This window comes from Trifolium pratense, linkage group LG7 (assembly GCF_020283565.1).
Source record: "Trifolium pratense cultivar HEN17-A07 linkage group LG7, ARS_RC_1.1, whole genome shotgun sequence".
Taxonomy (NCBI): domain Eukaryota; kingdom Viridiplantae; phylum Streptophyta; class Magnoliopsida; order Fabales; family Fabaceae; genus Trifolium; species Trifolium pratense.
The window spans coordinates 58,834,694-58,861,232 of record NC_060065.1 but is presented as its reverse complement, the minus strand read 5'-3'; the positions used below and the strand labels follow the sequence as shown (position 1 = coordinate 58,861,232).

The following is a 26,539-nucleotide window of genomic DNA, read 5'->3' as shown; positions in this document are numbered from 1 at the left end:
AAAGTAGAAAATTATTTCATCGATATGTGAAACCAAATAAATCTTAGTCATAATTTTACTTCTAATATTATGAATACATGCACATCATTTTTTTTTGTCTTTCTAATACTAACACAACACGCAGTTGTAAGAGTCTCTGCATTAAGAAATTAGGTTTATATGATTTAATAAATTGTACTTCTATTTTGTCAAAAAATATTATCAGCATTGTGCTTAGTATTAGGATCCATTAGCAGCATTGTGCTTAGTATTGGTATTGTCCACTTTGACATATATTTGTAACTTGTCTAAACACAATTGCCATATATGCTGAATATACAGTATATTACAGTCTAAAAATGATATGATTGCTACATGTTGAATATACAGTATCTTACAATCTAAAAATGATATAATTGCTATATATGTTGAATATACAGTATGTTACAAATTCTAGAAAGAAGACCCGGCTCAGCTCAGGGATATGTACGGTTACACGTCTGTCAGTCGTTAGTTTACTATGAATTGCTGGTTATAAGTTTGGCAACCCATTATGCAGTCCTAGATTTCTTCAAGCGCCTAAACACCTTCAAGACGCATCGTGACAATGGTGTTTTGGGAACTGGAATTAATTTTCCAAGTATTGCAAGTGGCCAGCTGTTGAAAGGCAAAATCAGCCGGTTAGTACTCAGGGCCAGGGCCAACATATGAAGCTCCTAAATGGATTGCAAACTTGCATATAGAATTTTTTAAGTTTTTTCACATAATAATATTGCTAAGATATACTGAGAGGGAAGAATGATCATCAATTTGTGATTGTAAAAATATTCTCAATATGGATAATCAACCTGCTGCAGTTGAGTGTACTAACCTGAACAGCCCAATACAAAGACAAGCAAGCCACTGCATCGAATTAAGCCTCACTGTCGTTGTGAACTTCCCAAGGAACTCGATGATGATTATCTATCAATTAAACAAAACGTCACAGGTGCACTCAAAATGTTGCCAACTGAGAAAATAAATAAAAGAATGATGCCTATTTACCTGAAGTATAAAGGTCATTCCAACAATTCCCATGAAGAGACGGTTCTTAGTCACTCCCTTGAAGACATTCATTCCTTCCGGCTTTCGAGCATTGAATTCATTGAATATCTATCAATTGAAACATTATAATACTGTTAAATAAGAATTTGATGAACTCACTCGACTATAAACATTTTTGCAATTGTATAGGGGGAGAATACCACTTTATGATTCCATGCCTTATTAGATATCTAATAGTGGGATTGAATGAAATGAAATGAAGTTACCATTTCATCATATGGATATTTTTATGAAAGAATATAGAAGAAAATAAAAACCAGCCCCTTTCATTCAAATTTAGGAGGGCAATGGATAAAATGAGATGTAATACAATCCATAATGTTTCATCTTATTTCATTCTTTGTAAAGAATCCAAACAATGGAACCTACAATGATTCCATTTCATTTTACTCCATTAATTTCTTTTTATCAATCCAAACATAGAATAAGAGATTCAGGTAGGTGAGGGAATAAAGAGGGGTTTAATCCATCAATCCCTGACAAAACCCAATTATCCAATAATAAGCAAGGGCATGACCAAATATCTATCTCATATTTTCATTAACATGTACTAACTTGGCACAGGACGAATGCGTTGAAAATTAAAGTATTCTTCACTTGTAAGGTATGAGTCCTAGAATCTTGACGTAGAATACTTTCACCACCAAAGTTAAGAACCAGAAGAACAATCACTTGATAAAGAGCCTACAATGCCAAATTAATTATCGTTAAATAGTAGGATCTGAAGTTCCCTCTGCTTCCATTTCAATGATTTTAAAGGTGTCTATAAGGAGTAAAATATATTTTACCTGTACGAACAAGTTCCTCCACATGATATTCGTTATAAGAGGTTCCCTGAAAGCCAAACATAACATCATATTAAAATTGTGCAAATAAAGGTCAAGTCAAAGCCCAAATCAACTATAAGCTCAGTCAGTAGGTGCCTCTATTATAGAGAAATTACCACTATTTAAAATTCGGTTGATTGAATAAACATAAAAGTGGAAGGAATTTCACAAAAAACGTGAGGAAAAATAATGCAGTTTACTAAAAATAAAGATGAAGACACAAGGGGGCACATTGGAAACTCATATTTTCACATGCTTTATTGGTATGACGAAGAACAGTGAGTTTGTTTCTTCTCACTCATTTTCTTGCATTTTGGAAATAAAGAGTGCAAGGAATCATGGAGAATGGTCAGATTTTTCTGTGATGTACTTCATTGGACTATTACATACTTAAATACTTTGTCACTACCAATACTATTTTATGGGGAAGAAAGATTGTTTCTTTGTCTTCTCTGTGAAAAACTCATTATGTTTAACAGAGCAAGCAGTAAGTGACAGATTTGTGGGTTTTTCTTTTATGCCCTAGCCAGCACCATGCAGGTCCAAGATTACTAACTATTAAGCTTAAGCTGCAAACATAGTGAGGAAGCCAATCAATCCAAACCTTCGGCCAACTGGTGATCTGTGCATAAGGCTGTCAGTCGGTGGCTCGGTAGCCAGAGCAAGTGCCCCAAGTGTGTCCATAATAAGGTTAACCCACAGAAGCTGTACCAAGAAAATGTATATCAGAAACCAATAGCTACAGATTGGTAAATGTATATCATACACATAACACAACTCAACAAAAGAGGGTGAGGTACCTGTACTGCATTTAAAGGAACCTCACCGGCAGATACCGCTGCCACAACATTTATAACAAGAGCAGCAACATTTACAGTGAGTTGGAACTGAATAAATTTCTGAATATTTGCATAAACAGAACGACCCCAGCGAACAACCTATTCAAAGTGAACTACATGTCTTAGACAATTTACACCTTTTTTTTTACCAAAATGATGTAACATGTGGAGAAATATGGAGTAAAAGCAATTACTAAATTGGGGGAAATTGTGAATGACAATCTGGACTTTCCTTTTTATTTTTCTTTTTAAAAAGACTGGGAGTTGTAATTAATTAGTATCGAAAAAGTGCAAATCACAAGTTATATACATACGACTTCCCATTTTTATTTGTTTAAAAATATTAAAGGTGCGGCTGTGTCACTTTTTGGTGCTCCAGGTCCATTGATCCAAGCACAACTCCAAGCTCAAATTTTGAACAAATTGTATCCAAACTGGGAATGGAGAACACCTATTCGCTAAATTGAGGGTTAGTTTTGGAAATATCAAGATTCATGTATGTTTCCCATTCGAATTAGGAACAGTTTAAGTCTTAGGTTGTATGTTTAGATTCGTGTACTTAGGGAGTTTAGGAAGTTGCACTTATAATTATTTCTTCTTATAAACATAACATGTAATTAATTACCAAGTGTATATAAGGATCATGGTTGCTGAGTTGCTTTACTCACTCAAGCATAATCAGAAAATTTTGTTTTCTTATAAGAACTGCAAAAGAAATGCATGTGACTTTTACTTGTGCATGTGAAGTGGTGTACCGATTGCAGACACATAAAAGAAAAAAAACTACTTTACTACTGATGCTAAACTGAATAACTAATTACCTTTACTACTGATGCAAAGTTATCATCCAAGATTATAATATCTGAGCTTTCTTTTGCAACTTCAGTTCCTTGGATACCCATAGAAAGACCAATATCTGCCTAAAATGCAAAATAGTAAAACAAGATATCAACTATAATAAGAGCAATAGTACAATTGCAGAAATTTTGTGAGCCCGATTTAAGTAATTTGGTGATTTGTATTTTAGCATGTCGACATATATTTGAATTTGAATGAAGTGATGTTTTTTTAGGTGAACCGTAAATCACCTATAAGATATATCTCTTAACTGTCTGCCAAATGTGTCGAATCCTTTTGGTATATGAATTTTTTTGTAATAAATATTCTCTACTATAGTTTATATTGTAATATGAATTTATAATTTATATCTTTTTTGGAATAAGATACGATGAAATCTCCTCATCAAGTATATGATTTGGTTGACCTTTATAATAGGAAATAGTTGTCTATCTTTTTATGACCATACACTGCGAGACAAAATATTTCTTCAAAACCAATGTCTTTATTTTCCTTACATCATTTAAATAATTTAAGCCTTATACCCCGATCTCGAGCTACTCTCTTTAGATTTAAGTTAGTACACCCAATTGTTTTCAAGGCTTGTTTCCCCTTTAGTAGCTCAGCGAGATGATGTGTATGATTCTTATGCAAAAATTGCATCTCCTCTTGCATAGAGTTCACTCATTCTTCCATATCATTGTTAGCAGTAGCTTCTCCATAGCTTTGAGGTTCTCTTATTTTTTATGTGTTGCATATTCATTGAAAAATATCCAGTAGATGGATGTCTCTGTCTAGTTTATCTTCGTAGTTGATGTTTTCTAATAGGTTTTGCCATAACAGTTGTATATTATTAGTCTTTGTTGATCGCTATACCAAACTAATCAAACTTGTGTTTGAATACATCATCAACTTCATTATGATTGGTCTTGACAGCTTTTACCCCTAAATCAGCATGGCGTATCATAGGGGGTGGCCTCTGATTACAACTACTGTTTGACCTTTGACTAAGTTTTCTCATACTGTTTGGAATATTTAGTTGCCCAATCCTCAAAAAATATAACATCTCTACTTCTAAAACTCTTGTTCGACAAGGTCCCAAATTGCTAATCAAAGTTGTACCTTCGAGACCCAAGGTAAATAGACCTTTTGGTCTCTGCATCAAACACAAATTTTTTTGACGCGAAACACAAATTATTCATAAAATGAGTGGTATTTTTCCTTTACAAGCAAGTGCTTATCAGTTTTCATAATATGTCATTGCGCCTGTAGTGTTTGTTTGTTGTTCCCGTTTACAAGGATCTCTAATCCCTTGTCACTTATATGCCTAGTCTACTATGTCATAACTCCATGTTTGAGTCATCATGTGCACATTAGCCTCACCTTTGCATTATGCATAATCTGTTGAGTAATGGGCCAAGCAACAAACAATAAAGAGTGAACATACCACCATATATTTAATAAAAACCATAAGGCTTTTCATATATGCATGTTCTCTTATTATATCATCTTCATTTAGCTTATTTTGAGCTAACGTGTACTTTTTCATCACACACACTTGGCAGACAGTTAGGCTTCCCCACATGTTGAAGTCACTGAGTAGTGAGTACTATGCTTTATCTCCAAAAAGCAATAGCTCTCCCTCGAGGTATAGCCTCTCCGGGTACTTTCATCTCTAGATACCCAGCGGTTAGTTAACACTATTTTGTTAAATATAGAATTTAAGAATTAAACTTCAATAAAATTCAAATATAATCTTAAAAAACATTGTATTTTTACCATAAAAAACATAATTAAAATAAATTAACAAAAATGCATTGAAAAAACTGTAATATTTCTTTACACTAGTGTCAAGTAACGTATTTAATCTTTGAAATTTTCAATCTGAAAACTGTACATCCAAGAAATATACAGACCTCATGAAGAGCAGGGGCATCATTAGTTCCATCTCCTGTGACAGCAACAACTTCACCTCCTTTACGTAGTGCTTGCACAAGCAAAAGCTTGTCATTTGGAGATGATCTTCCCATCACCTATATATATTTTGAAAATCAAAAGTACAGACAATCAAACCCTCTGTATAAGATAAATTATCAGTTGATGAGTAACACTCTCGAGTACATACAGATAATGAATATAATGAGAAATCAAAATAAAAGAATCATACAGTTATTTTCTTAGCAACTTCTTCCCTTTCCTTTTCAGAGAATTGACGGAATGTCTTTCCTTCAATTACATTTGGCTCGACTGCATCTTCAGTTGAAACCAGTATTCCACACTCCAAAGCTATTGCTTTTGCTGTTTGAGGATTGTCCCCAGTAACCATGCGTACCTATGGATTCACAGTTCACACACATGCAATGTGTTGGGATCCCTTAATTTTACATTTTGGAGAAATACTCATGCAAGTTATAATGATTTCAATGAACTGCAATCTAAATATGATGATATCTAGTTGTTTGATTCGAACAATCTTAAAACTTTACCTTAACACCAGCCTCGGTACATAATCTCACAGCTTCTTTGACTCCAGGGCGGCAAGGATCCTGATCATTCAGATAAATGTGTGTTAGAAGGATCGTACAGGGTTATTTTGAAAGCATAGGGACAACGTGAGTTCCAGAGCACGATACTTAACAACACCATATTTGGCACTAAAGAATAATTTCAACCTCACAATTTGTAATTCATTACAATTTGTGGTATTTAAAACTTTATTAGTATTATTCAACAAAAAAAAAACTTTATTAGTATATACCTACCATAACGGTTAACGATTTAAGACTAAATCGTTCAGAAAGTTGCAATTTATGGGCGGGAAACAAATTTGTAACAATGCATTACAAGTGGGAAAAAAAACTTGTGTTTTACCTTTATTCCAACAATAGCAACCAAAACAAGCTCGTGTTCGGGTAAGGTCCACTGGTCTAAATCCTCCTCCTTAGATGGAATTTTGTCCAATTCATATGATCTGTATGCAATAGCAACACAACGCAAGCTCTGAGCAGCCATGTCATCAATTGCCTTCTTGAAGAATGCCTGAAGATTATTAAAGGAATATTACACATGTAGGAAAGTGCTGAAAATATTATGAAATGCTATCACTTGCTATGTTAGGTAAAAGAAAAGTAATACTGATATATAATTGCATACGATCAGAGTAACTTGACACAACACTATAGCCTCATCGATATGAATAAATTGATTAGGTGGTAGCCTTGTGTTTCGGTGTTTAAATTTGGGTTAGCTATCAACCAAAAGAAAATGTTTTTCATATTTCCACTTTGTTCAGTTCAATGATATTAATTCCCTCAACAAACTTTCTACAACTTGAATCTGCTATTCTTAACCTTCTCTTCTTCAATAGATTGCCGGTGACCATCTGAATCAAGATATTGGGTACATGTTCCTAGAACTATCTCAGCAGCTCCTTTCCAATGTATATGCACTCCAGAGTCCTCCTGCAAAGAAGATTACAACAAACGTTTCTTGATTAGCATATGAAATACGATGGAAACAACATCCAACTGATATACATGATTCCCTAAATAAGCAAAAATGAAAAACAAAATACACTTCTGGAAACTAAATTTGTTCAAAAGTGAGAGCAAAAATATCAAAAGCACAATTGGGTGGATATTTGTCTCATAAAAGTTATGGAATACAATAAATCAAATGATGATTTGGTAAACAATGTTATCAAGTGAATACCAGTTTCACAGCAACACCACCTCGCTTTTTCTCAGAATTAAAGGGGAAGACATGGATAATCTTTGTACTTGATCTGATAAGTTCAAAATTCATTCCCAACTGCCACGAGGATTCAATAAGTTTAGCTTCAAAATCAATACATTAATCAAGGAAAAAGAACAGGAAGGGAACCTTCAGAGCCCATGATAGAATTGCCTTCTCTGTAGGAGATCCTGAAACCTCTGTCTCTCCACCATCCTATCAAAGCAAATAAAGTCACAGAGAGCAATGCTAGTAATTCTATGATTCAAGCATTCATGAAATAAGAATCACAAGAATCAAGATTCTCAAATAACAAACCATAAGAAACTGTTTGTGTTGGACGACAACAAGATCTTTTATTGGGGTAATCTAGTGCCAAATATCATAACATGATGTGGATATATAGTTGTTAAAATTAATAAGTAGAAATGCAAGACATACCTTAGGGACAAAAATATTGCCTGTTGTATTTTGCGCTATGCCTTCATTTATCAGAGATAAAACTTCTGAATGCAATTTTGACGAGTCATCTGGTGGATTTAATTTCTTCCTCCCAACATATGCCTCAACTACAGTCATCTACAATTCCAATATATAAGCCACTGTCACATCCTAATAATTCAAGGATTCTAAATAAATGAAAGACAGAATGCATACAGCAAGGACCATGGAGTTTGGCAGAATAAACAAATAACTTGTAAACCTATTAGATAGATTATGCATGTAACAATATTATGGACATTGTTAACTCGATTTTACTCATTCGGCAATGGGTGAGGTTTAATCCTTTACTATGTCACCTTTCTCTTATACCTATGTGCTTGCACCTTTGATGTGACCAAAAGAAAAAGTAAAGTTGGAAATGTTGTCCACACAAGAATGGGTCTATCAAATAATTGAATCCATTCATTGACCAGCTGATCTGTTATGAGTTTCTTATCTATTTCTTCATATTATATTTAAATAAATCAGGTTTTTAAATTAGGCCTAACACATACCTATAAAACCGGTTTGTAAGGTGGGGGGTGTCACTCTTTATAAACTCATTTCAGGTCTTATATTTATTGTATAGGTGTTGGAAATTGCGGCCCACCCCTAGCCACCTAATTGTAGCATTTGGGTTGCCTTCTTTGCAGCCTCCAACACCTTCATTGTGTTGGGTATGAAGGGGTTGATTTAGTCCCACATTGCCTAGAGATATGGCTTACGTAGTGCATATAAAGCTTGGGCAACCTCATCTTGCAAACTGGTATTGCAAGGTTGTATTAGGCTCAACCCAAATTCTAATAATAGGCATATCATGTAAATAGAGTTAGTATCTTCTATATTTATTTTTTGTAATCTTTACTTTGAGTCTATATATAAAATTGTCTTCACTGTGAAGTTCAGACACACGATTTTACCATATGTCTCGTTTTCACTCTCTTTCAACAAAATCCGATACCAATGTGAGCTGCATCAATTAAATAACTCTTGCAGCATTTGTTCACAAACAAAAATCTAAATTATGGCATAACTCCTTTTAGATTATCCAATCCTCCGATCACGGAACCCACCTGGTTTAAGGTCAAAGTTCCAGTTTTATCGCTGCAAATTGTCGTAGCAGATCCCATGGTTTCGCAAGCTGACAACCTTCGTACCTGTACCATTGTTAGAAAATATTTTAACACTAAATATGTCAAATTGTAGCAAAAATTACAAGAATACTGGGATGACTGTTGGAGAATAATAAGATACTTACCAAGGCTTTGTCTGCCATCATCTTCCGCATCGAGTATGCCAGGCTGTCATCAGAGTGGTTGAGATTATAAATTACAGAGATTAGAATAAACAACATCAATCAGCTTAGTTTTGGCTACATCTTGTGTTGTACATCGAAATAAACTAGCAACATGTACTCACGTTAAGGTAACTGCTAAAGGTAGACCTTCTGGCACTGCAACAACCACAATTGTTACCTGCGTGGCTCTATATTTAGTTGAGAAAAACTATTACAAAAAATTAAAGAAGAAAAAAACAATGTAATTAACATAAGTTCGAATTCACACTTACTGCAATGGTAAAAATTTTGATGCTCGCATCTACAGCATCGCTGATACTAGTCTCTCCAGCAACAAATTGAACTTTTCCATCTAAATCTTTCGTATTGCCAGAAAAGTATCTAACATTCCAAAGTCATTACACAGATAATCAAAGTTGCCATCAAGCTTCCATTAATAAGTTAGTACATCCAATAGAGCAATCTATGTTTACCTTCCCAAGAGGACTACAAGAACAGCTGCAGCTACAGTAAGCCCAACGATACCAATAAAAGTTGCTACTCCATTCAATCGTACCTATTAAATACCAACGAAAACAAGGTTATCACATAAATGGTGTAGGTTTATTTAAGGTACAGCCAAAGCAACAGCCTTTTCCTTCTTTGTTTTGGATAGGGCAGGGGAAACAACCTGTAATGGAGTCTCTTCTCCAGTATCCTCTGAGATAGTTGCCATCAACAATCCCCACTCAGTATTTATACCAACACTAGTTACCTACAAAGGGAAGGATAAAATGTGTCAGGGTAGAAGCATTGTAAAAGGATTTTTTACTTGTTCTTAAATACCATAAAACAAGCATTTGACGCGTAGCAGGATTGGTTTGAAGTGAACAAGGTGCAGCAACAATATGATCAGCCGTGGGTTCACAGTGAGGCTCGTTGGGAGAGACCAAGTGATGGGTGGCTAAAGTGTAATGTTGATGCTGGTTTCTTCGCGAGAGAGGGTATAATTTCTACTGTGTGCGTGTTTCGAACCAGCAATGGTGTTCTCATGCGAGCACAATCCCAGTGGTATCAACTGCAGGCTTCAAGGGTGAAAGTTCGGCTATGCTTGATGCAGTCCATCTAGCTAGGCAGCAAGGGTTTAATTTTGTTATTTTTGAAAGTGATTCCCAAACTTCAGTTAACTCTATTAGTTCTAATAGTTTGGGAGTGTCAGAGTATAGTTCCCTTGTTTCTAGTATTAGAGAAATTTTATCTGTGTTTTCTAATTTTGAGGTCAAATTTGTTAGACTACAAGCGAAGCGAATATGATTGCTCACTCGTTAGCGAGGGCAGCCATTTCTAGGACTAGTCACAAGGTGTTTGAGAATGATCCTCCTTTGTATTGAACATTTATTGATTAATGATATGCAGTAAGTTTATTTGAGTAAAAAAAAGTACCATAAAAACAAAAACAACAAAGTCTTTTCCTGCCAATTAAGAAACGGTCACATAAATCAAATGACACAATGATGCCATATAGTGATTAGTAAGTCATTTTTAAAGATAAACTACGGAAAAAAATATATTAGCATTCATGTGGCTAAAGAGCATAATGCAGAAACAAACTTTATAAATCAGAAACCTTTTGCACTATAAATATTCAAACACTAAAAACAATTATGCCGTTGCTCATTAAAATAACAAGCAGACTAGCGGAGAGAATATAATTTCAAATTATACCAGCATAGAACCAACTCCATCTGCTACTTTGCAACCTGACATTAAAAATGGGGCTTTTTGATCCTTGTGAACCTACAGAACACTCTTTGCTTAAAATTCAATACGGATTAAAAACTAGTGATTAGGTCAATCGAATATATGAACAACATACAATCTTGCTTTCACCAGTCATACTGGATTCATCAATGGCAAGTGAGTGACCAGTAATTAAAACTCCGTCAGCCGGAACCTGATATATCAATAGAGTAATTAACGTAGAACAAAAATATTTAATTACCGAAGAAAGAAACTGAGCTTTACAGAAATTCACCTGATCTCCTATTTTAAGGGGCAGTACATCACCAACAACAATTTCAAATATCGATATTTTTATTGTTCTACCACCTCTTATGGCCTGTAGCGAGTTCATGAGTACATGATCGATCAGTTCAACTTCCACATGATGTTATCTTTTAATAATATAATAATGCTACACACCTCCAGTTGTATATTTTGTTTTTCTGCGTTCAAGTTCTGAAACTGAAGAGATTGCCGATAATCACTGACAGCTGACAGACAAAAAGATAAAAGTAACAGCATAAAGTTAATATAAATAAATTAAGAACTTTCCTAATCTCTGCCTTAGGAATTTTAATATTCTTTATAAATAAATCGTACCAGTCATTTAAATTAGATGTATTAAGTTTTTTCTTCTCAAAACATAAATGATTATGATTATATTTCACATTTAGTAGTTTTATCTTAATTTTTTAATAATACCATGCATACTTTTTGAAATTTCGTAGACTAGTACAACTTATACCAGAGTAATTAATAGACAATTTTCCAAAACTCTAATCTAACAGTCTCTTATGCTTAGCTTAAGAAAATTCTTATATACTCTTATAGTTTATACAGACTAAAACATTTTTCTATGTTCTATGTACTAAACTATAGAGTGTAGACTTAGTTAAAAAACGACAGTTAAAAAGGAACAGATGGAGTAACTTAGTTTACATGATTCAATAATTGATATAGAGTGTAGACTATCAATCCTTGTACATCAAACTTGAATTATCAACATGTCCTATGATTTCTTCTACACCAATTATCAAGAGTAAATACATATCTATTCATCAAAATGAAAGAAAATGTTGATTCCATTACCTGTAACTACAATGACAAGTAAAACTGCAAAAGCAATGCTTCCTCCATCATACCATCCTTCTTCCAAACCCTGGCCATTTCAAATAAAGATAAAGCTAAAATCTTCAAGGAAGAATATATAATTAAGTAGAATGAAAAAAGAAATTGCAATGAAACCAAGCGCTGTCAAAACCTAGAATTAAAGAAAAATTACAATGAAACCAAGCACTGACAAGACAGAAAGAGAATGCAAAAATCCCAAAATAAACACATAAAATATAGAAATAACAAAATGAAAATAAAACAAAGAAATTGAATATCTATTTTGAGAACAAAATGCAATGAATTCACTTTTTATTGTTATGTGTATGCAGTGTGCCTAGCTTAACAATGACAGAATTCAGTTAAGATTTTCGTTTAAGCCTCACACAGCATAAGTATCAAACACGTGTAGACCTAATTTCTCAATTATTAAGCTTCCTATACTCCCACAAAACCAAGGGACCTATTAATGCTCAAATTACTGTTGTGATTGATGAGGAGTAGTGAATCACACCTCTGTTTTTATTCCAAGCACTAATGATACTGCTGCTGCTATAATCAATATTATAAGGGTCAGATCTTGCCAAGCTTCCCATAGAAACCTCTGTAAAACAACTGTAAATAATTAGTACCGGCAGAGGAACTAATTCAATAATGCTAACTTTTTTTTAAAAGAAAATTAAAAATATCACATACCCATAAACTTCTACCCTTTTTCCGAGGATATGTATTAGTTCCAAATGCATTTTTCCTCCTTGATAGATCAACGTCATCTCCACTAATCCCTTTATCCAGATCTGATTTTAGAGAATCTGATAAGCCTTTAACCTGAATAAGGACATCACTATATTATAGTATTAGCAAATAAGATGGCTAAATATGACATACAAAATTATGTTGAAGTAGACTTACCCCTCCATATTGTTGTAAAGCAGAAATATTTTGATTCTTGGACATTGAAACAAGTTGTTCGAGTCCAACTGCATAGTCACCACCTGCAGTTGTGGGTGCCACTGATGTACTTCTTGTTACTGCAATTCAAAATATTAATTTAAAGATGTTATAAGCAATTTAAAAAGCTCATCACAGCTCAAAATAACTAGGTTTCAGTGAACATAGTTATACAAATTTATATTTGTTTATAAATATAAACCAAAAAAGTAAAGGAACAATCGTTGTTAACATAAACAGAAACTAATTAAGGGATAGAACCAAGATTCAATTTTTAAGAGTATAGAACAAATACCAGCTAGGACCTAAAAGCAGGTCATATTACATTAACTCTATAATGGTGATTGGTGGATGACTTTCACTGGTTATGCAGATACAGCCTGCTGCTAGTACTGATCTCTAAATGACATGACTTTTTATAGCTTTCCAAGTGGCAAGTTTAAGAAAAATGGAAATAAACTGAATGCAGCTGCTGAAAAGGCGTGCATCGAGGCCAATGTGTTGTATAGTTTGGATTTTATGTTAGCAGTTGACAACAATCAATGCTGCCTTGTTTGTGATGAACTCTGGCTGTGCTCTATTTATTGCACAAACTTGCCATTTTAGAAAGGTGGGCAAAGGACATGTTAATATTACTAAGAAAGGTATTATTGTAGGAATGAGGTTTTGGAAGGTATTAGAATTTTGTGCTGGGCCTAACTCAATCTTACAAAACCGGCCGGCTTCTAAGATCACGACTAACTCTACTTATAAAATATGTTTAGGCCATCTTTCATCCAATGTGGAACCCCTATACCATTTTAGAATGTTGGGTTGGACCTAACTCAGTTTTACAAAATCTCAGGCTTGTGAGATGAGAACTGTCTTTACTTATATATATAATAAATAAACAGTGAGAAGAGAAAGATTGTGGAAGTTTATAAGAAAATAATAAGTATACATACCTAGTTCGCGTTCACCGGCCAATCTGAAAAGCAAAGCTGCCTAATAAAAGAATTGATGATGGATTAGAAAATAAGGTTAAAGCATTGATATTATTAATAATAATATATAATAATAATTATTACTCTGATGACTAGTGCATGAGCTCTGATCATGCTTTTCTTTTGCTCTTTCTCCTCTTCCTTTTTCAAGTCGAGAGTATATCTAAAACGCCTGGACGCGTTGAGCACAAATGCTGCTTGCTGCAAATAAATAAATGAATAGATATTGGGATATTAATGGAATGAATGAAGAAAACAGAATGAATGAATGAATGAATGAATGCTTACTCGCCAACGCTTGAGGGTTTGGGGAGGAGCATTCTTGGTTTGAGTAATGTTGAAAGGATCGTCGGGATCAACGAGGAGGTCGTCGTCATCCTCGTTAGCAGAGAGGCCGTGAGGGTGAGTGCTGCTGGCAATGGTGACGGTGAGGAGTCCATTGGAGGATGACGTTGAACCGCGTGATGTTGTATCCGTGGTTGTCATGTTGTTGTTTGTTATAATGCTAATATTGCTTCTTCTTCTTCCTGAAACAATCAATGAATGAATCCCTCCCTAATCCTCGCTCTCATCATGCATGCAAATTGCAATTGCAATTTCAAATCCAAATGTAATAATTAATCGGAATCATCATCACAAACAACGCAACACAATCTCCCTCCCATTTTTCTCAAAGCATTGCCTATTATTGGCCAATGCTATTATTAATTGCTGGAAGAATGTTAGTTAACTAATTAATATTAATACTCTCTTTCTTTTGTATTTCATTATCCAAATATAGAAACAATACAAACAAACACCATCTACATTTGCTTATTGAATCAAATCTATCGATGCATCATTATCATGATATTATGCCTAATAACTAGGCACACGCTTGCGGTGCACACCCGCTCGTTCATTCATTTATTTATTTTTTATTTTTCATTTTGTTTCCCCTATTATTTTAGGGAGAAAAATTGTTCATGTGTCAAATTTTAAGTAGCCAACAGGATCAAAAGGATGTATGGTAGTCGATCTAAGTTTTCTCCTTATTTTATTTGTGAAGTTTTTTATTTTTATTTTTATTTTTACAGAAGTATGTATTTGTAAAGTTTTTTTATTTTTTGTTGACGATGTATTTGTAAAGTGACATGATTAAACAAAATGGGTTAAATAAAATTTTGGCTTTTCAAAATATCTCACAAGTTTGGTGTCTGACATGATTTTTGGTTCTTTTCTAAATTAACGGGTATACTTTTCATATTTTTTTAACAATTTTTTTTAATCTATATTTATAATATTATAAAAATCTCCTTCATAAAAATTTAGAAAGATAGAATGATTCAATGTAAAATAATTTTTTTTAGAGATCAAAACGTGTTATCTGCTTGTCTCAAAAAAAAAAAACTTGTTATCTGCTCTTCATAATTTTAGATTCTAGAACTCAAACTAGGTGTTTCTGCCCTGATCTCTAAGAAGTTAGTACATAATACTTTATAAATAATGTAATCCCATGCTTTATCTCATGCTAGTTCTCGCAGTACTTTTAATGTAACCCCTCATTGTATTACTACTATTGTTATGAATGAAATGACATAAATTTTCTTGCATAAAAAAAAAAATGCCATCAATCGCACAAGACGGGCAGATTTAGTTAGGATCCATCAAAATATTATATTGAGTGATTTGAGGAGCCAATTGAATGGTCTTAGGGTGAAAAGTGTTGAATATTGATGGACGGGTTCAATTCACCAAAACGAAACTTGAAAACAACAACTATATATGTGAGAACAATGGTTGAACCTTTAATGAGATATGTTTAAGATAGCTATTCAAACTTAATTCGTCAAGAACATTTAATAAAATTGCAACTACATATTTAAAGACGATGAAGATGAAGTAATTAGTTAACTCATCCATAATCTTATTTGTGTTTGATTTATGTTTATGTTATTGTCATTGTTGTTGATCTTATCATGCTTTTTAATTTTCACCCAATTCGAATTATACAACTCAAAAACATGCTTTGAGTACTAGAACTCGAGAGATATTTTTTATTTTTCAAGAGGCGTGTAGGCGCGTGAGAGATTTAGCAGGGGAGGGGGGCAAGAAAAGTGTAATAATTAAAAGGATTAAATATATTTTTGGTTCCTATAACGGTAATCTTCTAAGCTTAATCCTTACTTAATTTTTATTATATTCTCACTTCCTATAAAGATTTTCTTGCACATTTTTTTTTTTGTTTGTTTACAATGAGCTGGTGATCGAACCCAGGAACTATAGCATACTATCCAAACTCCTCACCACTAGACCAAAACCTAGTTGCTTTGCACATAGTTTAGTCCATACTAAAACTAAATTTGTTTAATTATCATTAAACACTTAATTTTTTGAATAATTTTTTGCTTGGATGTTCCAAATATCATTTATCATATAAAGTTTATACACTAAAAATTGGAATTTTTCAACACAAGAATTAAATATGAATTTTGTAAACGGTAAAAGTTCAAAATAAAAATAATGAAAAACATAACTTAGAAATCAAATTTTGAGCTCAATTTTGTAGAGGAACTATTTTTTATGTTCTAAAAATATCTACGAAAAAAATCATTAAAAAATATACATTGACTTAACAATATTGACTAAAACTAAGTGCAAAATAATTTTCTAGGACTAAAAATATAATAAAACTTAAGTAAAGGCTAAACTATAGTAAAGTCATCATTTTGTAAGAATAAAAAATATATTTTACCCTAATTGAAATTACAACATTGACTAGTAAAAATACCACTGGACCAACTAGCGATTGATAAATTTGCACTTTTGCACACACAAAGATAACATGAAAAACATGTCAAATCTATGGTACACAAATAAAATAAGTCTTTCATGATGCCCAAATTTATTTTTGATACTGGATCAATAGATTGCCATTAAATCAATATGTTTTCTTCAACAAAACTTAAGTCCATGGAATGCTCAGGGTGGTAACGGTATGATCTTGAATGTTGATAGGAGTAGCATTGGTAATCCTGGTGTCTTGGGCTTCAGAGGACTTATTCGGAACTCTGATGGTGGGTGAATCCATGGTTTTGCTGGAAATATAGGAATCTCGAACATCCTTCGTACAAAATTATTGGCAATGTACTATGGATTAGTTTTGGCGTGGGAGCTAGATATCAAAGATTTGTGGTGCTATTCTGACTCTATAATTGTGATCAAGTTGTTATCTGATCATGTCAACGAATGGCACCACTATGCAGCGATCATCCGCAACATAAAGGACCTCCTCACTAGAGACTCGCGGGTTAGAGTGGTTCATACTCTCCAAGAAAGCAATGATTGTGCAGACTACTTAGCTAAGATAGGAGCTCGCAACCAAAAAGATTATTCTACTATAGCAATTCCGTCAAATGGAATGAGTCTCCTCCTGTTAGCTGATGCTAGTGGGACTCTATTTTCTAGATAATTTTCTTATTTGTCTTTTCTTTCTTTTTTCATCTTGTACCAAAAAGTATTACATATATTGATAATTTGTGCCTTGAATTTTATACTACCACAAAATTGTCGCATTAAAAAAAATTGTAACTTCGGATCTTTTTTCTACTGAAACAAATCTCATATCATATTAAAAGAGTTCAAGATACAAAATGGCAGAGAATGAAAAATAGAGATCTTAGACCAATATGTGGCCACCCAATTAAGAAAATGAGCAACCACATATATTTGTCTCCTTGGATTAACATATATTTGTTTCCTAAAAAAATAACATCATAGTTTGGATTATATACACTCCTTTATAACAGATCAACATTCAGAAATCAGAAGCATCCTGCCAAATGGAATTGATTTTGGATCTTGAATGCTACATATATTGGAAAGGATAATGCTGGTTATGACGAAATAGTAAGGCTCTGTTTGGGAAGACAAATAAGCTAGCTTATAGCCTATACCTTATAAGTTAAAAGCTCTATTTGATAACGGTCTTTTTATTATGAGCTTATAGCTTATTTTACTAGCTTATAGCATATTTTCTAGATGATATTTCAAGTAGCTTTATGAGCTTATAACTTATCATTGTTTCTTCCAATTTTACCCCTTGAAAAAAATTAAATATTAATTAAACATATTTGTTTTATGTTATTTTATACCTATAAGTTAGTTCAACCGCTAATTTTCCCTAACACTACAAATTCAATCAGCTAGCTTATTCGCTATTTGCTATAAGCTCATCCGTTATAAGCTAGCTTATCAGCTATCCGCTATTTTTTACCGAACATAGCCTAAATAACGAAAGACAAGAATGACTTTGGTCCATTGATTTTACATTTACGCCCACCCACCACATGATTTCCATGAAACAAGGAAACTGCAATTGAGTTCTTTACAATGTCCATGTGCACATGCTTGCCTTTCGTCTCCAAATTCCCTCGTAATATTTAGCAGCACTTTTTTTTCGCAAAATTAGGGACACAAAACATGCAATTTTTATCTTCTATGAATTGCTATAAATAGGTCCATATCTGTACAAGGATAATAGGCCAGGAAAGTCTTGAACTTATAACAACACCAACAACAACAACAACCAAATCTTTATCCACTAGGTGGAGTAAGCTACATGGTCATGGATCAAACAACATCATAATATTTTGTAAAGACTAGTTTACAGATAGTCTGCTTAATTCTATATATCTTTTAACAGTTTTGCCTATACTTTTCATTGGTCTCCCTTCCTCTTTAGACCGTTTCTAATTTAACATCTAAAAACGGAAAACTGAAAACTTTAACAAGAAAGAATGAAATATACATATACCAGCTAGTAAAGGCCCAACATCCTTAGTTCTGTCACATGGCTGGGGTCGAGTTCAGGCACATTCTTTACATGTTCTCGATCTTCTACCACATATTCCTGACAATGACATTGTAAAGAACAAAGTGAGGAGTTTAAAACCTTAATTTTTTTATAATAAAATTAATATAATCGTTGTATGATACAAAATCAACTATAATCCTTAAATGATACAAGAACAAGTAATTAAATGATTGTTTCCCCAAAATTGCATATCTTATGACCAAAGACCTGTTTAGTAGCAAGCATATATTACTAGTTTTGCGTAACATGCTTCGGTTTTCTGTAGCTTGTAATTTGTACGTCAAAATGATTTGAAAGCATTTATTATTACATAGCAGACCTTTGTCAGTTCTTGTTTCGCAAGAACATGGTAGTGGCGTTCATTGATTCTTTGGCCACATATTATCGCTATAAAGAAGCCATAGAGCAAACCCACCAAAATAATGGCGAGAACTGCAAAACAAAGAAATATTATCAAGTTTCCATTGCATGGAATAAGTTGATAGGCTAAGATAGCACAACTATCATAAATCTTAAGTGTTGAATTTACTATATAAGTGAGAAAATATAACATCGTAGCGTGAAAATGTCACAATTGAGTGGAAAAGCTGCAAACATTGGCATCAAATTGACAGTGCAGAAGAAAGGGGAATACCAGCCATTGTATAAAACCCATATGGATGTTCTTCATAACCAAACATTTCTCTAAGTTCATCTCCATAGAATTTGTAAATAAGCACTCCCAAGAAAGCAACAACCTGTGCAATTAGAAAAGGAAAAGAAATTAACAGACATTCTCTGAAATAGTAGTAATATCCCATCAGACAATCTATTTTATCATGGCTTAATTACAGTTTTGGTCCCCATATTTTCATTCACTCATGAAATTGGTCCCCCCATTTCAATATCACCCAGTTTTCGGTCCCTCCATCAAATTTGTGTCCTTTAAAATAGTGACCTTACATATTTTAAATGATGTGATATGCGGCCTAGTGATTTGAATGATCAACAGTCATAAAATTACAAGAAAACTCGTTAAAAAATATGGGGACCAAAACTGTAATGCGATACGATCAAGTCCAAATAGCGCACATCAGCCGTTCTGCTCCAAGACGGTGCTATCACCTACTATTGATAACTATGCTTATACATGCTAAAAATATTGAATTACTTGGGTTTGTTTCTTTCCTTGCAGGACGAGCAAAAATAAAGAAATCAAACATAAACCAACTTGTTCAGTTGGATAGCAAAACTAACAACCAAGGTTTCACCCGAGAATCAGAACAACTTGGACAGTGCATATTCACATACTCCTAGGGGATACAACAGCAATATCAACAAGTAAGACTCAAGAACATTTTACTTGACAGGGGAATGGTGACTGAATACATAAAGGACTGTTCATATTAATTCGTTAACCAGAAGAAAACAAGTATGAAAGGACAAAACGTGAGTACCAATTTCACAAGACGTGAGATAATACATTACATACCAGTTGAACAATGATGAAAATGAATGCATGATCTCTGGCAACAAGGAACTGAAATTTCAACCTCAACCACCACCTATCTTTTGGGACATTTGCTCGTAATATGAAGACAGCTCTGCACTCTGTACAGTGAGAAAAAGCAAAGCCCTCCTAGTACAACAGAAGGAAGAAAAAAAAGTAAGTGGATAAGCATGGTACAATCATAAAATAGGACATTTGAATCAGACATTAGCATTATTACGATCACTTGATAAGGAACATGAAGAAGGACAAATGAACTTGCCTTGGTAGACCTCCAATTATCCAGACATGATCTATGGACATACTTTTGGGTACCTTTGCAATGGCAAGGGGCAATTAAGTCTTCTCCTAAAAGAGAATTGATTGAAAGGTTAGTAATAATAAGTAACCAAAGTTAATTAATTATATGTATGTATGTATGTATGGATGGAATAGAGTATTAGTTATAGACCTCCAAGATCAAGGCATATTCGGCATTGCGGGTGATCTGCATTTAGAAGATGAGAAGAGTCGTCAACGGGAACATTCTCTATATCATCATCATCATCATCATCAGTGTTGGCAGGAATAATTTCACAGGAAAAGGAGGAGTCTTGGTGATTCAAGATGGGTTGGCTTTCTGAACATTCATCATCATCATCATCCTTGTCAGTGTTTGAAGCTAATTGCATTTCGGAGAATGTATAATAAGGATTACACAATTAGTTTCATTGGCACAGCTATAATTACAACATATCATTTCAGCACAATCTGCAAACAATGAATGAACAACAGTGTATTTGAAAAGTGAAGTTGAAACAAACAGTAATATAGGAAAAATAAATAAAGAAAGAAAGAAGGAAAATAGTTTGTTACCTGGATTGGATTGGATTGGATAAGGATAACTAACTAACTACATATATTATGAATGGATGGATGGATGGTAAAAAACAGATGCCCCCAATTGTTCGTTGAATCGAAGCACACAACATCAAGAAAGGGGAATTTTGATTCCACAAATCGCAACGTTAGTGAGTGGAGATTATTGTTATTATTCAATTTAATTAATTAAGAGGAGAATGAATGGGTTTCACAAAGCAAGAAGGATTTAACTAATAACAATTAGGGATCTAGGGTTCGCAGAAAAATGAGATAATTGATGATGGTGATGTAGCTAGGGCGGGGCAGAGAGAGAGATAATCAGTTATAGATCACAAAGTGGGTCAGCACCTTTGTCCATTACAGGTAGGTAGGTGGCAGTAACAATTTCCTTTTAATCTCATCCATCCATTACTATATTTTAAAACTCATAATAAGATTACACCAAAAAAAAAAAAAAAAAAAAAAACTCATAATAAGATTAGTCAAAAATAAATAAATCATAATAAGATATAATAATAGAGGATAAGGAGTTCCAAAGACTAATTTGGCCAATAAACTATTACTCTTTCCCTGACTTAATCTCTAAATTATTAGAAGTAATTAAAAGATTTCTAAATTATATTGTCTTTCGGTTAATTTTTTCATTAAGTGGTCATTAGTAATTTCAAAATTTTTTCATTAAGTGGTCATTCGGTTAACGTCAAATGATTTCAGTCCCCTTCCGATCACAGTTGCGGGAGATCGAACCGTGATCCTTCCCACGAAATTCAATGTCAATCACCACTGAACCAACTAACGATTGGTTCTATTATAAGAAGTTTATATGAATTCTTCAAATTTAATATATTATAGTATTTCAAATTTAATCTTTGTTGTAATGATACTTTCAAAATTAAAAACATATTAATAAAAAATATCCAATTATCATTTTCCATAAAAATACTCTCTCAAAAATATTGACATTATACAAAAGCAGAAAATACACATTAACAATAAAAATTAATGTTGTGCTTCATGAAAAAATAATGTCGCACGAAGTTAAACCAAATAACCAAAGTTAAGAAAATTTAAAATACTACAATGAAAACTTTGTACTCTAGTAGTACAACATCATAAAGTAGATGAACAGTTTTTTTGACGAATGAGTAGAAGAACAGTTAATGACCAATTATATGTATTTTCCACGTTGAACAGATAAGCACCCATTTGAGACAAAAAAAAAATCAAAGATATGTGTTTGTGAAGATGTTTTGAAAAATCACGGTATGGATATACGGAGTACGTACATGCCAATTTATATATGAAAAATATTTAATCAATTGTAGAAAAGCAATATTCAAAATTTTGAGACAATGAGAATTGGAAAAGTCTTTTAGGCTTAAGTGAAAGAGATCATTAATGAGAGTGGTTTAGGCGGCATAATTATAAGTTGGGAGGGAAACTTTGTTATCTGCCTTAATATATAAAAGAAGTCTTTTAGGCGGGTGAAGCTTAGACGCCCATATCGAACCAAATAACAAAATCGGTTTAAGCGGGTTTGGTTTGTGCGGGTGGCGGGTGGATTGGATGGGGTTTATCATTTTACTGATTGTTTTAATAAAAAACAAATTATTTTTCACCTAGTTCATCAAACATCTTAGATCTAAATTTTTTCATTAAAAAATCTCAAAACTTAAAACAGAAAACTATTAATCACAGGGGAAGAAGAAAACTTATGTAGAAGCTAAAAATAAATTCTTAGGAGAAAATTGTGAGATGAAATTTAGTCATTACTCGAAATCTTATGTGTTTATTATGTATGTTAATGTTAAAAATCTTAACGGTGGATGGCAAGATGAATATATCCTATTAGGGAAATGATAAAGTTAAAGTGCATGGCAATATGTTTGTGGTTCCAGCTATAGTACTACATATCAATCCTAGCTCATGATTTAATTTGCTAGTAAGTAATGATTGATACGTGTACTTCGGAATTAATTTGTCCTCCATGTAACTAATTTAAGTTTATTTTTGTTAAAGATTAAATTGGACCAGGAGAAAATTGTGAGATGAAATTTAGTCATTACTCGAAATCTTATGTGTTTATTGTGTTGGTTACTGTTAAAAATCTAACGGTGGAAAATCCAATCCAAGCGAAAGGACACGGTTTGACAGCTTAAATTATACAAATTGAAAAGAAAGAAGAAAATTAGAGGACCTCCTTATAAGTCTCAAACACACAACTCATCTTCTGATGACACCCAAAAAATTAGCGCACTCTTAGTTTATTCCTTTGATTTGTTTGTTATCAATATTTCCCTTTCTTACCATATCACGACATAGTCTTTCTTAGCCCTTAACAACACCATCACCATCGGCCCTTTTCGGCCCTTAATGATCAGAGATGGTGCTGTTAATTGTTAATAAAAATATTCAAAATAAAAATAAGGAGAAAAGGACAAAAGGATTACATATATGCAGCAGAACCCGACCAATAACAATACCCTCCTAATAACAATAAGAGATATCTTGTAAGTTTTGGTCTATCATCCTGGTCATCTTCTCATAACCGGTGCTAATGGGCGCGCGCTCTAATTTGATTGTGCGCGCACATGTAGCATTTAATAATAATAATAATAATAATAATGTCAAGGCCTTGGTTGTTTTTGTGGTATTATTACTACTTTCATGCACAAGCATGTCAATGTCACCTTCGGATGCTGAGGCTCTAATAAAGTTCAAGGGTTCATTAACAAATGCGGTGTCCCTCAGCAGTTGGGATCCATCCATAAACCCAAAACCACCTTGCACCGGAAACATTTCCAATTGGGTGGGCTTGTTTTGCCTGAATGACAGGGTGTTGGGGTTACGCCTTGAGAGCATGGGGTTAACCGGAAATATGGAATTGGAATCTCTTTCTTCAATGCCGATGTTGAGGATGGTTAGCCTGATGAACAATACCTTTGTGGGTCCCTTGCCCAACATCAAGATGTTGCCCCATTTGAGGTCTATCTACTTGTCCTATAATCATTTCTCAGGACAGATACCTGACGATGCATTTACGGGTATGCCTAGGTTGAGGAAAGTGTATTTGTCTAATAACGAGTTCACCGGTAAAATTCCATCCTCTCTCGCTATCTTGCCTACTCTCCTCGTCCTCAGGCTTGACGCAAACAAGTTTCAAGGTGAGATCCCCAATTTTCATCACAAGAATAATTTGAAGATTATCAACTTCTCTAACAATAACTTAGAGGGTCCCATCCCACCTAATCTAAGAACCTTTGACGCCTCCTCTTTTAAAGGAAACACACTTCTATGTGGGCCTCCTTTGACGAATAGTTGTGAATTAGCAAATCCCAAAATGCTTGTTATGAAAACTTTACTTATTGTGATGATGATAGCCTTTATAGTAGCCATTGTGGTTTCAATATTGGTCATCTCCCGTTTGAGGTCCCAAAAGAAGCAATTAAACGAAGAACATTATTCTACAACGTCAAAATTTCATACACAAGCATCTAGCAAATATGTTAAGCCTCCTGCAGTTTATGTGAAAACTAAAAGTTTGGCCGAACACTATGATCCCAGAAGTCCTAAGCCAGATCAGTACAGTCATGGTCATTCCAAAAAGGAAAAGGGCGAACAAGGAAAACTTATATTTCTCAGGAAGGATGGACTCAAATTTGATTTACAGGATTTACTAAAGGCCTCCGCTGAAATTCTAGGAAGCGCGTCATTCGGTTCATCCTACAAAGCCGTGATCTTGGATGGCCAAGCCGTGGTTGTCAAGAGGTACAAGCAAATGAACAATGTGCAAAGAGAAGAGTTCCATGAGCATATGAGAAGGCTAGGAAACCTCAGTCATCCCAATGTTCTACCTCTCATTTCTTATTATTATAGAAGAGAAGAAAAACTTTTGATCTCTTCCTTTGTTCACAATGGTTGTTTGGCCAGTCATCTTCATGGTATGTCTATAATTAATAATCAATATACACATACATATATGCACATGCATGCTTAATTATTAATTAACGGGTTAATTAACGTTGCTTTGTTGCAGGTAACCACAACTACCAGAAGCCAGGACTTGATTGGGCAACCCGTTTGAAAATCGTGAAAGGTGTAGCGAGGGGTTTGTCATATCTATATAGTGCACTCCCAAGCGTGATTGTGCCTCATGGTCATCTAAAATCTTCCAATGTACTTTTAGATGAATCCTTTGAACCTCTGCTCACTGATTATGCGCTCAGTCCTTTGATCAATCTTGACCACGCACAACAAATCATCATGCCTTACAAATCCCCGGAGTATGCTCAACTTGGGCGCATTACAAAGAAAACTGATGTGTGGAGTTTTGGGATTCTAATATTAGAGATTCTGACGGGTAAATTCCCAGAGAACTATATTACAGCAAGGCATAATAGTGATTCTGACTTAGCCAGTTGGGTAAATATGATGATTACCGAGAAACGCACAAGTGATGTATTTGACGTAGAGATGGGAGGAGTAGGTACTAGTAAAGCTGAATTGCTCAAACTCTTAAAGATTGGACTCGGTTGTTGTGAGGAGAATGTAGAAAGAAGGTTGGACATCAAAGAGGCTTTAGAGCAGATTGAAGACTTGAATGAGGGTCAAACAAGTACTACTGATCATACTGTTGGAGAATACTCTTCCTCCCTTACCACCACTACTACTGAAAGGGATGCTTACAGAGCTGTGTGATTGATCGATCGATCTAGCTAGCTATGTCTGTCACTCTTTATTTGGAATTGGCCTGGAAGCTAGCTACCATGCTGCTAATTGTACGCGTCCATGGTGGCTTTCCCCATTAACATGAATCAATATATGAAATCAATTAACCTTGAATTAATTCTTTCATTTACTTAATTAATTAGTTTTTGTTTGTGTCTATGTCTTCTTCTTGTTAATAATATAGCCAGCCTAGGTATTTTTGCCCTCACTTTTCTAATTCATTCAACTCCACATTTGTACTATTACTTTGGTTAGTTAGGTTTAGGAAATCAAGCTATGTCTTTCACAGTTTTCTGTACCAAACATTTTCTCAATTAATTTTAAAATCTTACTACATGTCATTTGCACAAAACATGCATGCATTCATCAATATATTGTTAATTGATAACAGGCAATAACTAGTTTTCAACTAGATTATTGATTTGTTAGAACAGCAATTGGTAACAAAATAGAAATAGAAACGAAAATCACAGAAAATGAACACAATCGTTTGGTTACGTAGTTCGGAAAAGTGTGAGTAGTTCTATATTATTACTTGAATGAATTAAAAAATTTAGTGTTACAACAAAGCATAGATATAGAACTTTGCTCGCTCGGCTCCCCTGCCGCCCCTTGCCACCTTCTGTGTCTTCGTCATACTCAACATGAGTCGTAGCTGGGATCAAATTTGTTGGAGTGAGGAGTGAACTTAACCATCAAGAAA

The 26,539-nt window shown here is 33.9% G+C and overlaps 3 protein-coding genes across 4 annotated transcripts; 1 reads left to right on the top strand and 2 right to left on the bottom strand.

Moving 5' to 3' along the window:
- Window positions 1-158: 158 nt before the first annotated feature.
- LOC123899901 (calcium-transporting ATPase 9, plasma membrane-type-like) lies at window positions 159-14,721 on the bottom strand. 2 transcript variants are annotated; one of them, XM_045951164.1, is made up of 33 exons: window positions 14,192-14,721; window positions 13,988-14,104; window positions 13,865-13,904; window positions 12,882-13,000; window positions 12,666-12,797; window positions 12,484-12,573; window positions 11,949-12,018; window positions 11,280-11,350; window positions 11,113-11,196; window positions 10,954-11,031; window positions 10,803-10,874; window positions 9,769-9,852; window positions 9,572-9,654; window positions 9,371-9,479; window positions 9,221-9,276; window positions 9,060-9,102; window positions 8,875-8,958; window positions 7,760-7,897; window positions 7,469-7,534; window positions 7,298-7,396; window positions 6,937-7,047; window positions 6,458-6,625; window positions 6,073-6,132; window positions 5,754-5,918; window positions 5,503-5,619; window positions 3,571-3,669; window positions 2,711-2,848; window positions 2,515-2,615; window positions 1,872-1,917; window positions 1,639-1,767; window positions 1,024-1,131; window positions 851-942; window positions 159-636 (listed from the first exon to the last, which is right to left on the bottom strand). In XM_045951164.1, exons 1-33 carry the CDS (start codon window positions 14,387-14,389, stop codon window positions 531-533), a joined length of 3,273 nt encoding a protein of 1,090 aa, XP_045807120.1. In that variant the 5' UTR covers window positions 14,390-14,721; the 3' UTR covers window positions 159-530. The 2 variants fall into 2 exon arrangements, with proteins under 2 accessions (XP_045807120.1, XP_045807121.1); XM_045951165.1 differs by lacking the exons at window positions 13,865-13,904; window positions 13,988-14,104; window positions 14,192-14,721 and adding an exon at window positions 13,216-13,526 and having other exon boundaries at window positions 161-636.
- Window positions 14,722-18,422: 3,701 nt separating this feature from the next.
- On the bottom strand, window positions 18,423-21,482 carry LOC123899900 (E3 ubiquitin-protein ligase MARCHF2-like). Its single transcript, XM_045951163.1, has 7 exons — window positions 21,103-21,482; window positions 20,699-20,997; window positions 20,510-20,595; window positions 20,230-20,376; window positions 19,393-19,495; window positions 19,078-19,190; window positions 18,423-18,794 (listed from the first exon to the last, which is right to left on the bottom strand). Exons 2-7 carry the CDS (start codon window positions 20,916-20,918, stop codon window positions 18,702-18,704), a joined length of 762 nt encoding a protein of 253 aa, XP_045807119.1. The 5' UTR covers window positions 20,919-20,997; window positions 21,103-21,482; the 3' UTR covers window positions 18,423-18,701.
- Window positions 21,483-23,665: 2,183 nt separating this feature from the next.
- On the top strand, window positions 23,666-25,806 carry LOC123896720 (pollen receptor-like kinase 4). The gene is made up of 2 exons (XM_045947075.1): window positions 23,666-25,049; window positions 25,145-25,806. Exons 1-2 carry the CDS (start codon window positions 23,666-23,668, stop codon window positions 25,804-25,806), a joined length of 2,046 nt encoding a protein of 681 aa, XP_045803031.1.
- Window positions 25,807-26,539: the final 733 nt, after the last annotated feature.

What these genes read in the sequence shown, in the direction of transcription:
- LOC123899901 (XM_045951164.1), bottom strand. Translation starts at nt 14,389, where the DNA reads ATGACAACCACGGATACAACATCACGCGGTTCAACGTCATCCTCCAAT. An exon ending in TCAAAATTTTTACCATTGCA is followed by an intron (nt 9,277 to 9,370) that starts GTAAGTGTGAAT and finishes AGAGCCACGCAG; the next exon opens with GTAACAATTGTGGTTGTTGC. An exon ending in GTGGTGTTGCTGTGAAACTG is followed by an intron (nt 7,048 to 7,297) that starts GTATTCACTTGA and finishes TCTTCTTTGCAG; the next exon opens with GAGGACTCTGGAGTGCATAT.
- LOC123899900 (XM_045951163.1), bottom strand. Translation starts at nt 20,918, where the DNA reads ATGCAATTAGCTTCAAACACTGACAAGGATGATGATGATGATGAATGT. An exon ending in AATATGCCTTGATCTTGGAG is followed by an intron (nt 20,596 to 20,698) that starts GTCTATAACTAA and finishes ATTCTCTTTTAG; the next exon opens with GAGAAGACTTAATTGCCCCT. An exon ending in TTTTCATCATTGTTCAACTG is followed by an intron (nt 19,496 to 20,229) that starts GTATGTAATGTA and finishes CTAATTGCACAG; the next exon opens with GTTGTTGCTTTCTTGGGAGT.
- LOC123896720 (XM_045947075.1), top strand. Translation starts at nt 23,666, where the DNA reads ATGGGCGCGCGCTCTAATTTGATTGTGCGCGCACATGTAGCATTTAAT. An exon ending in TTTGGCCAGTCATCTTCATG is followed by an intron (nt 25,050 to 25,144) that starts GTATGTCTATAA and finishes GCTTTGTTGCAG; the next exon opens with GTAACCACAACTACCAGAAG.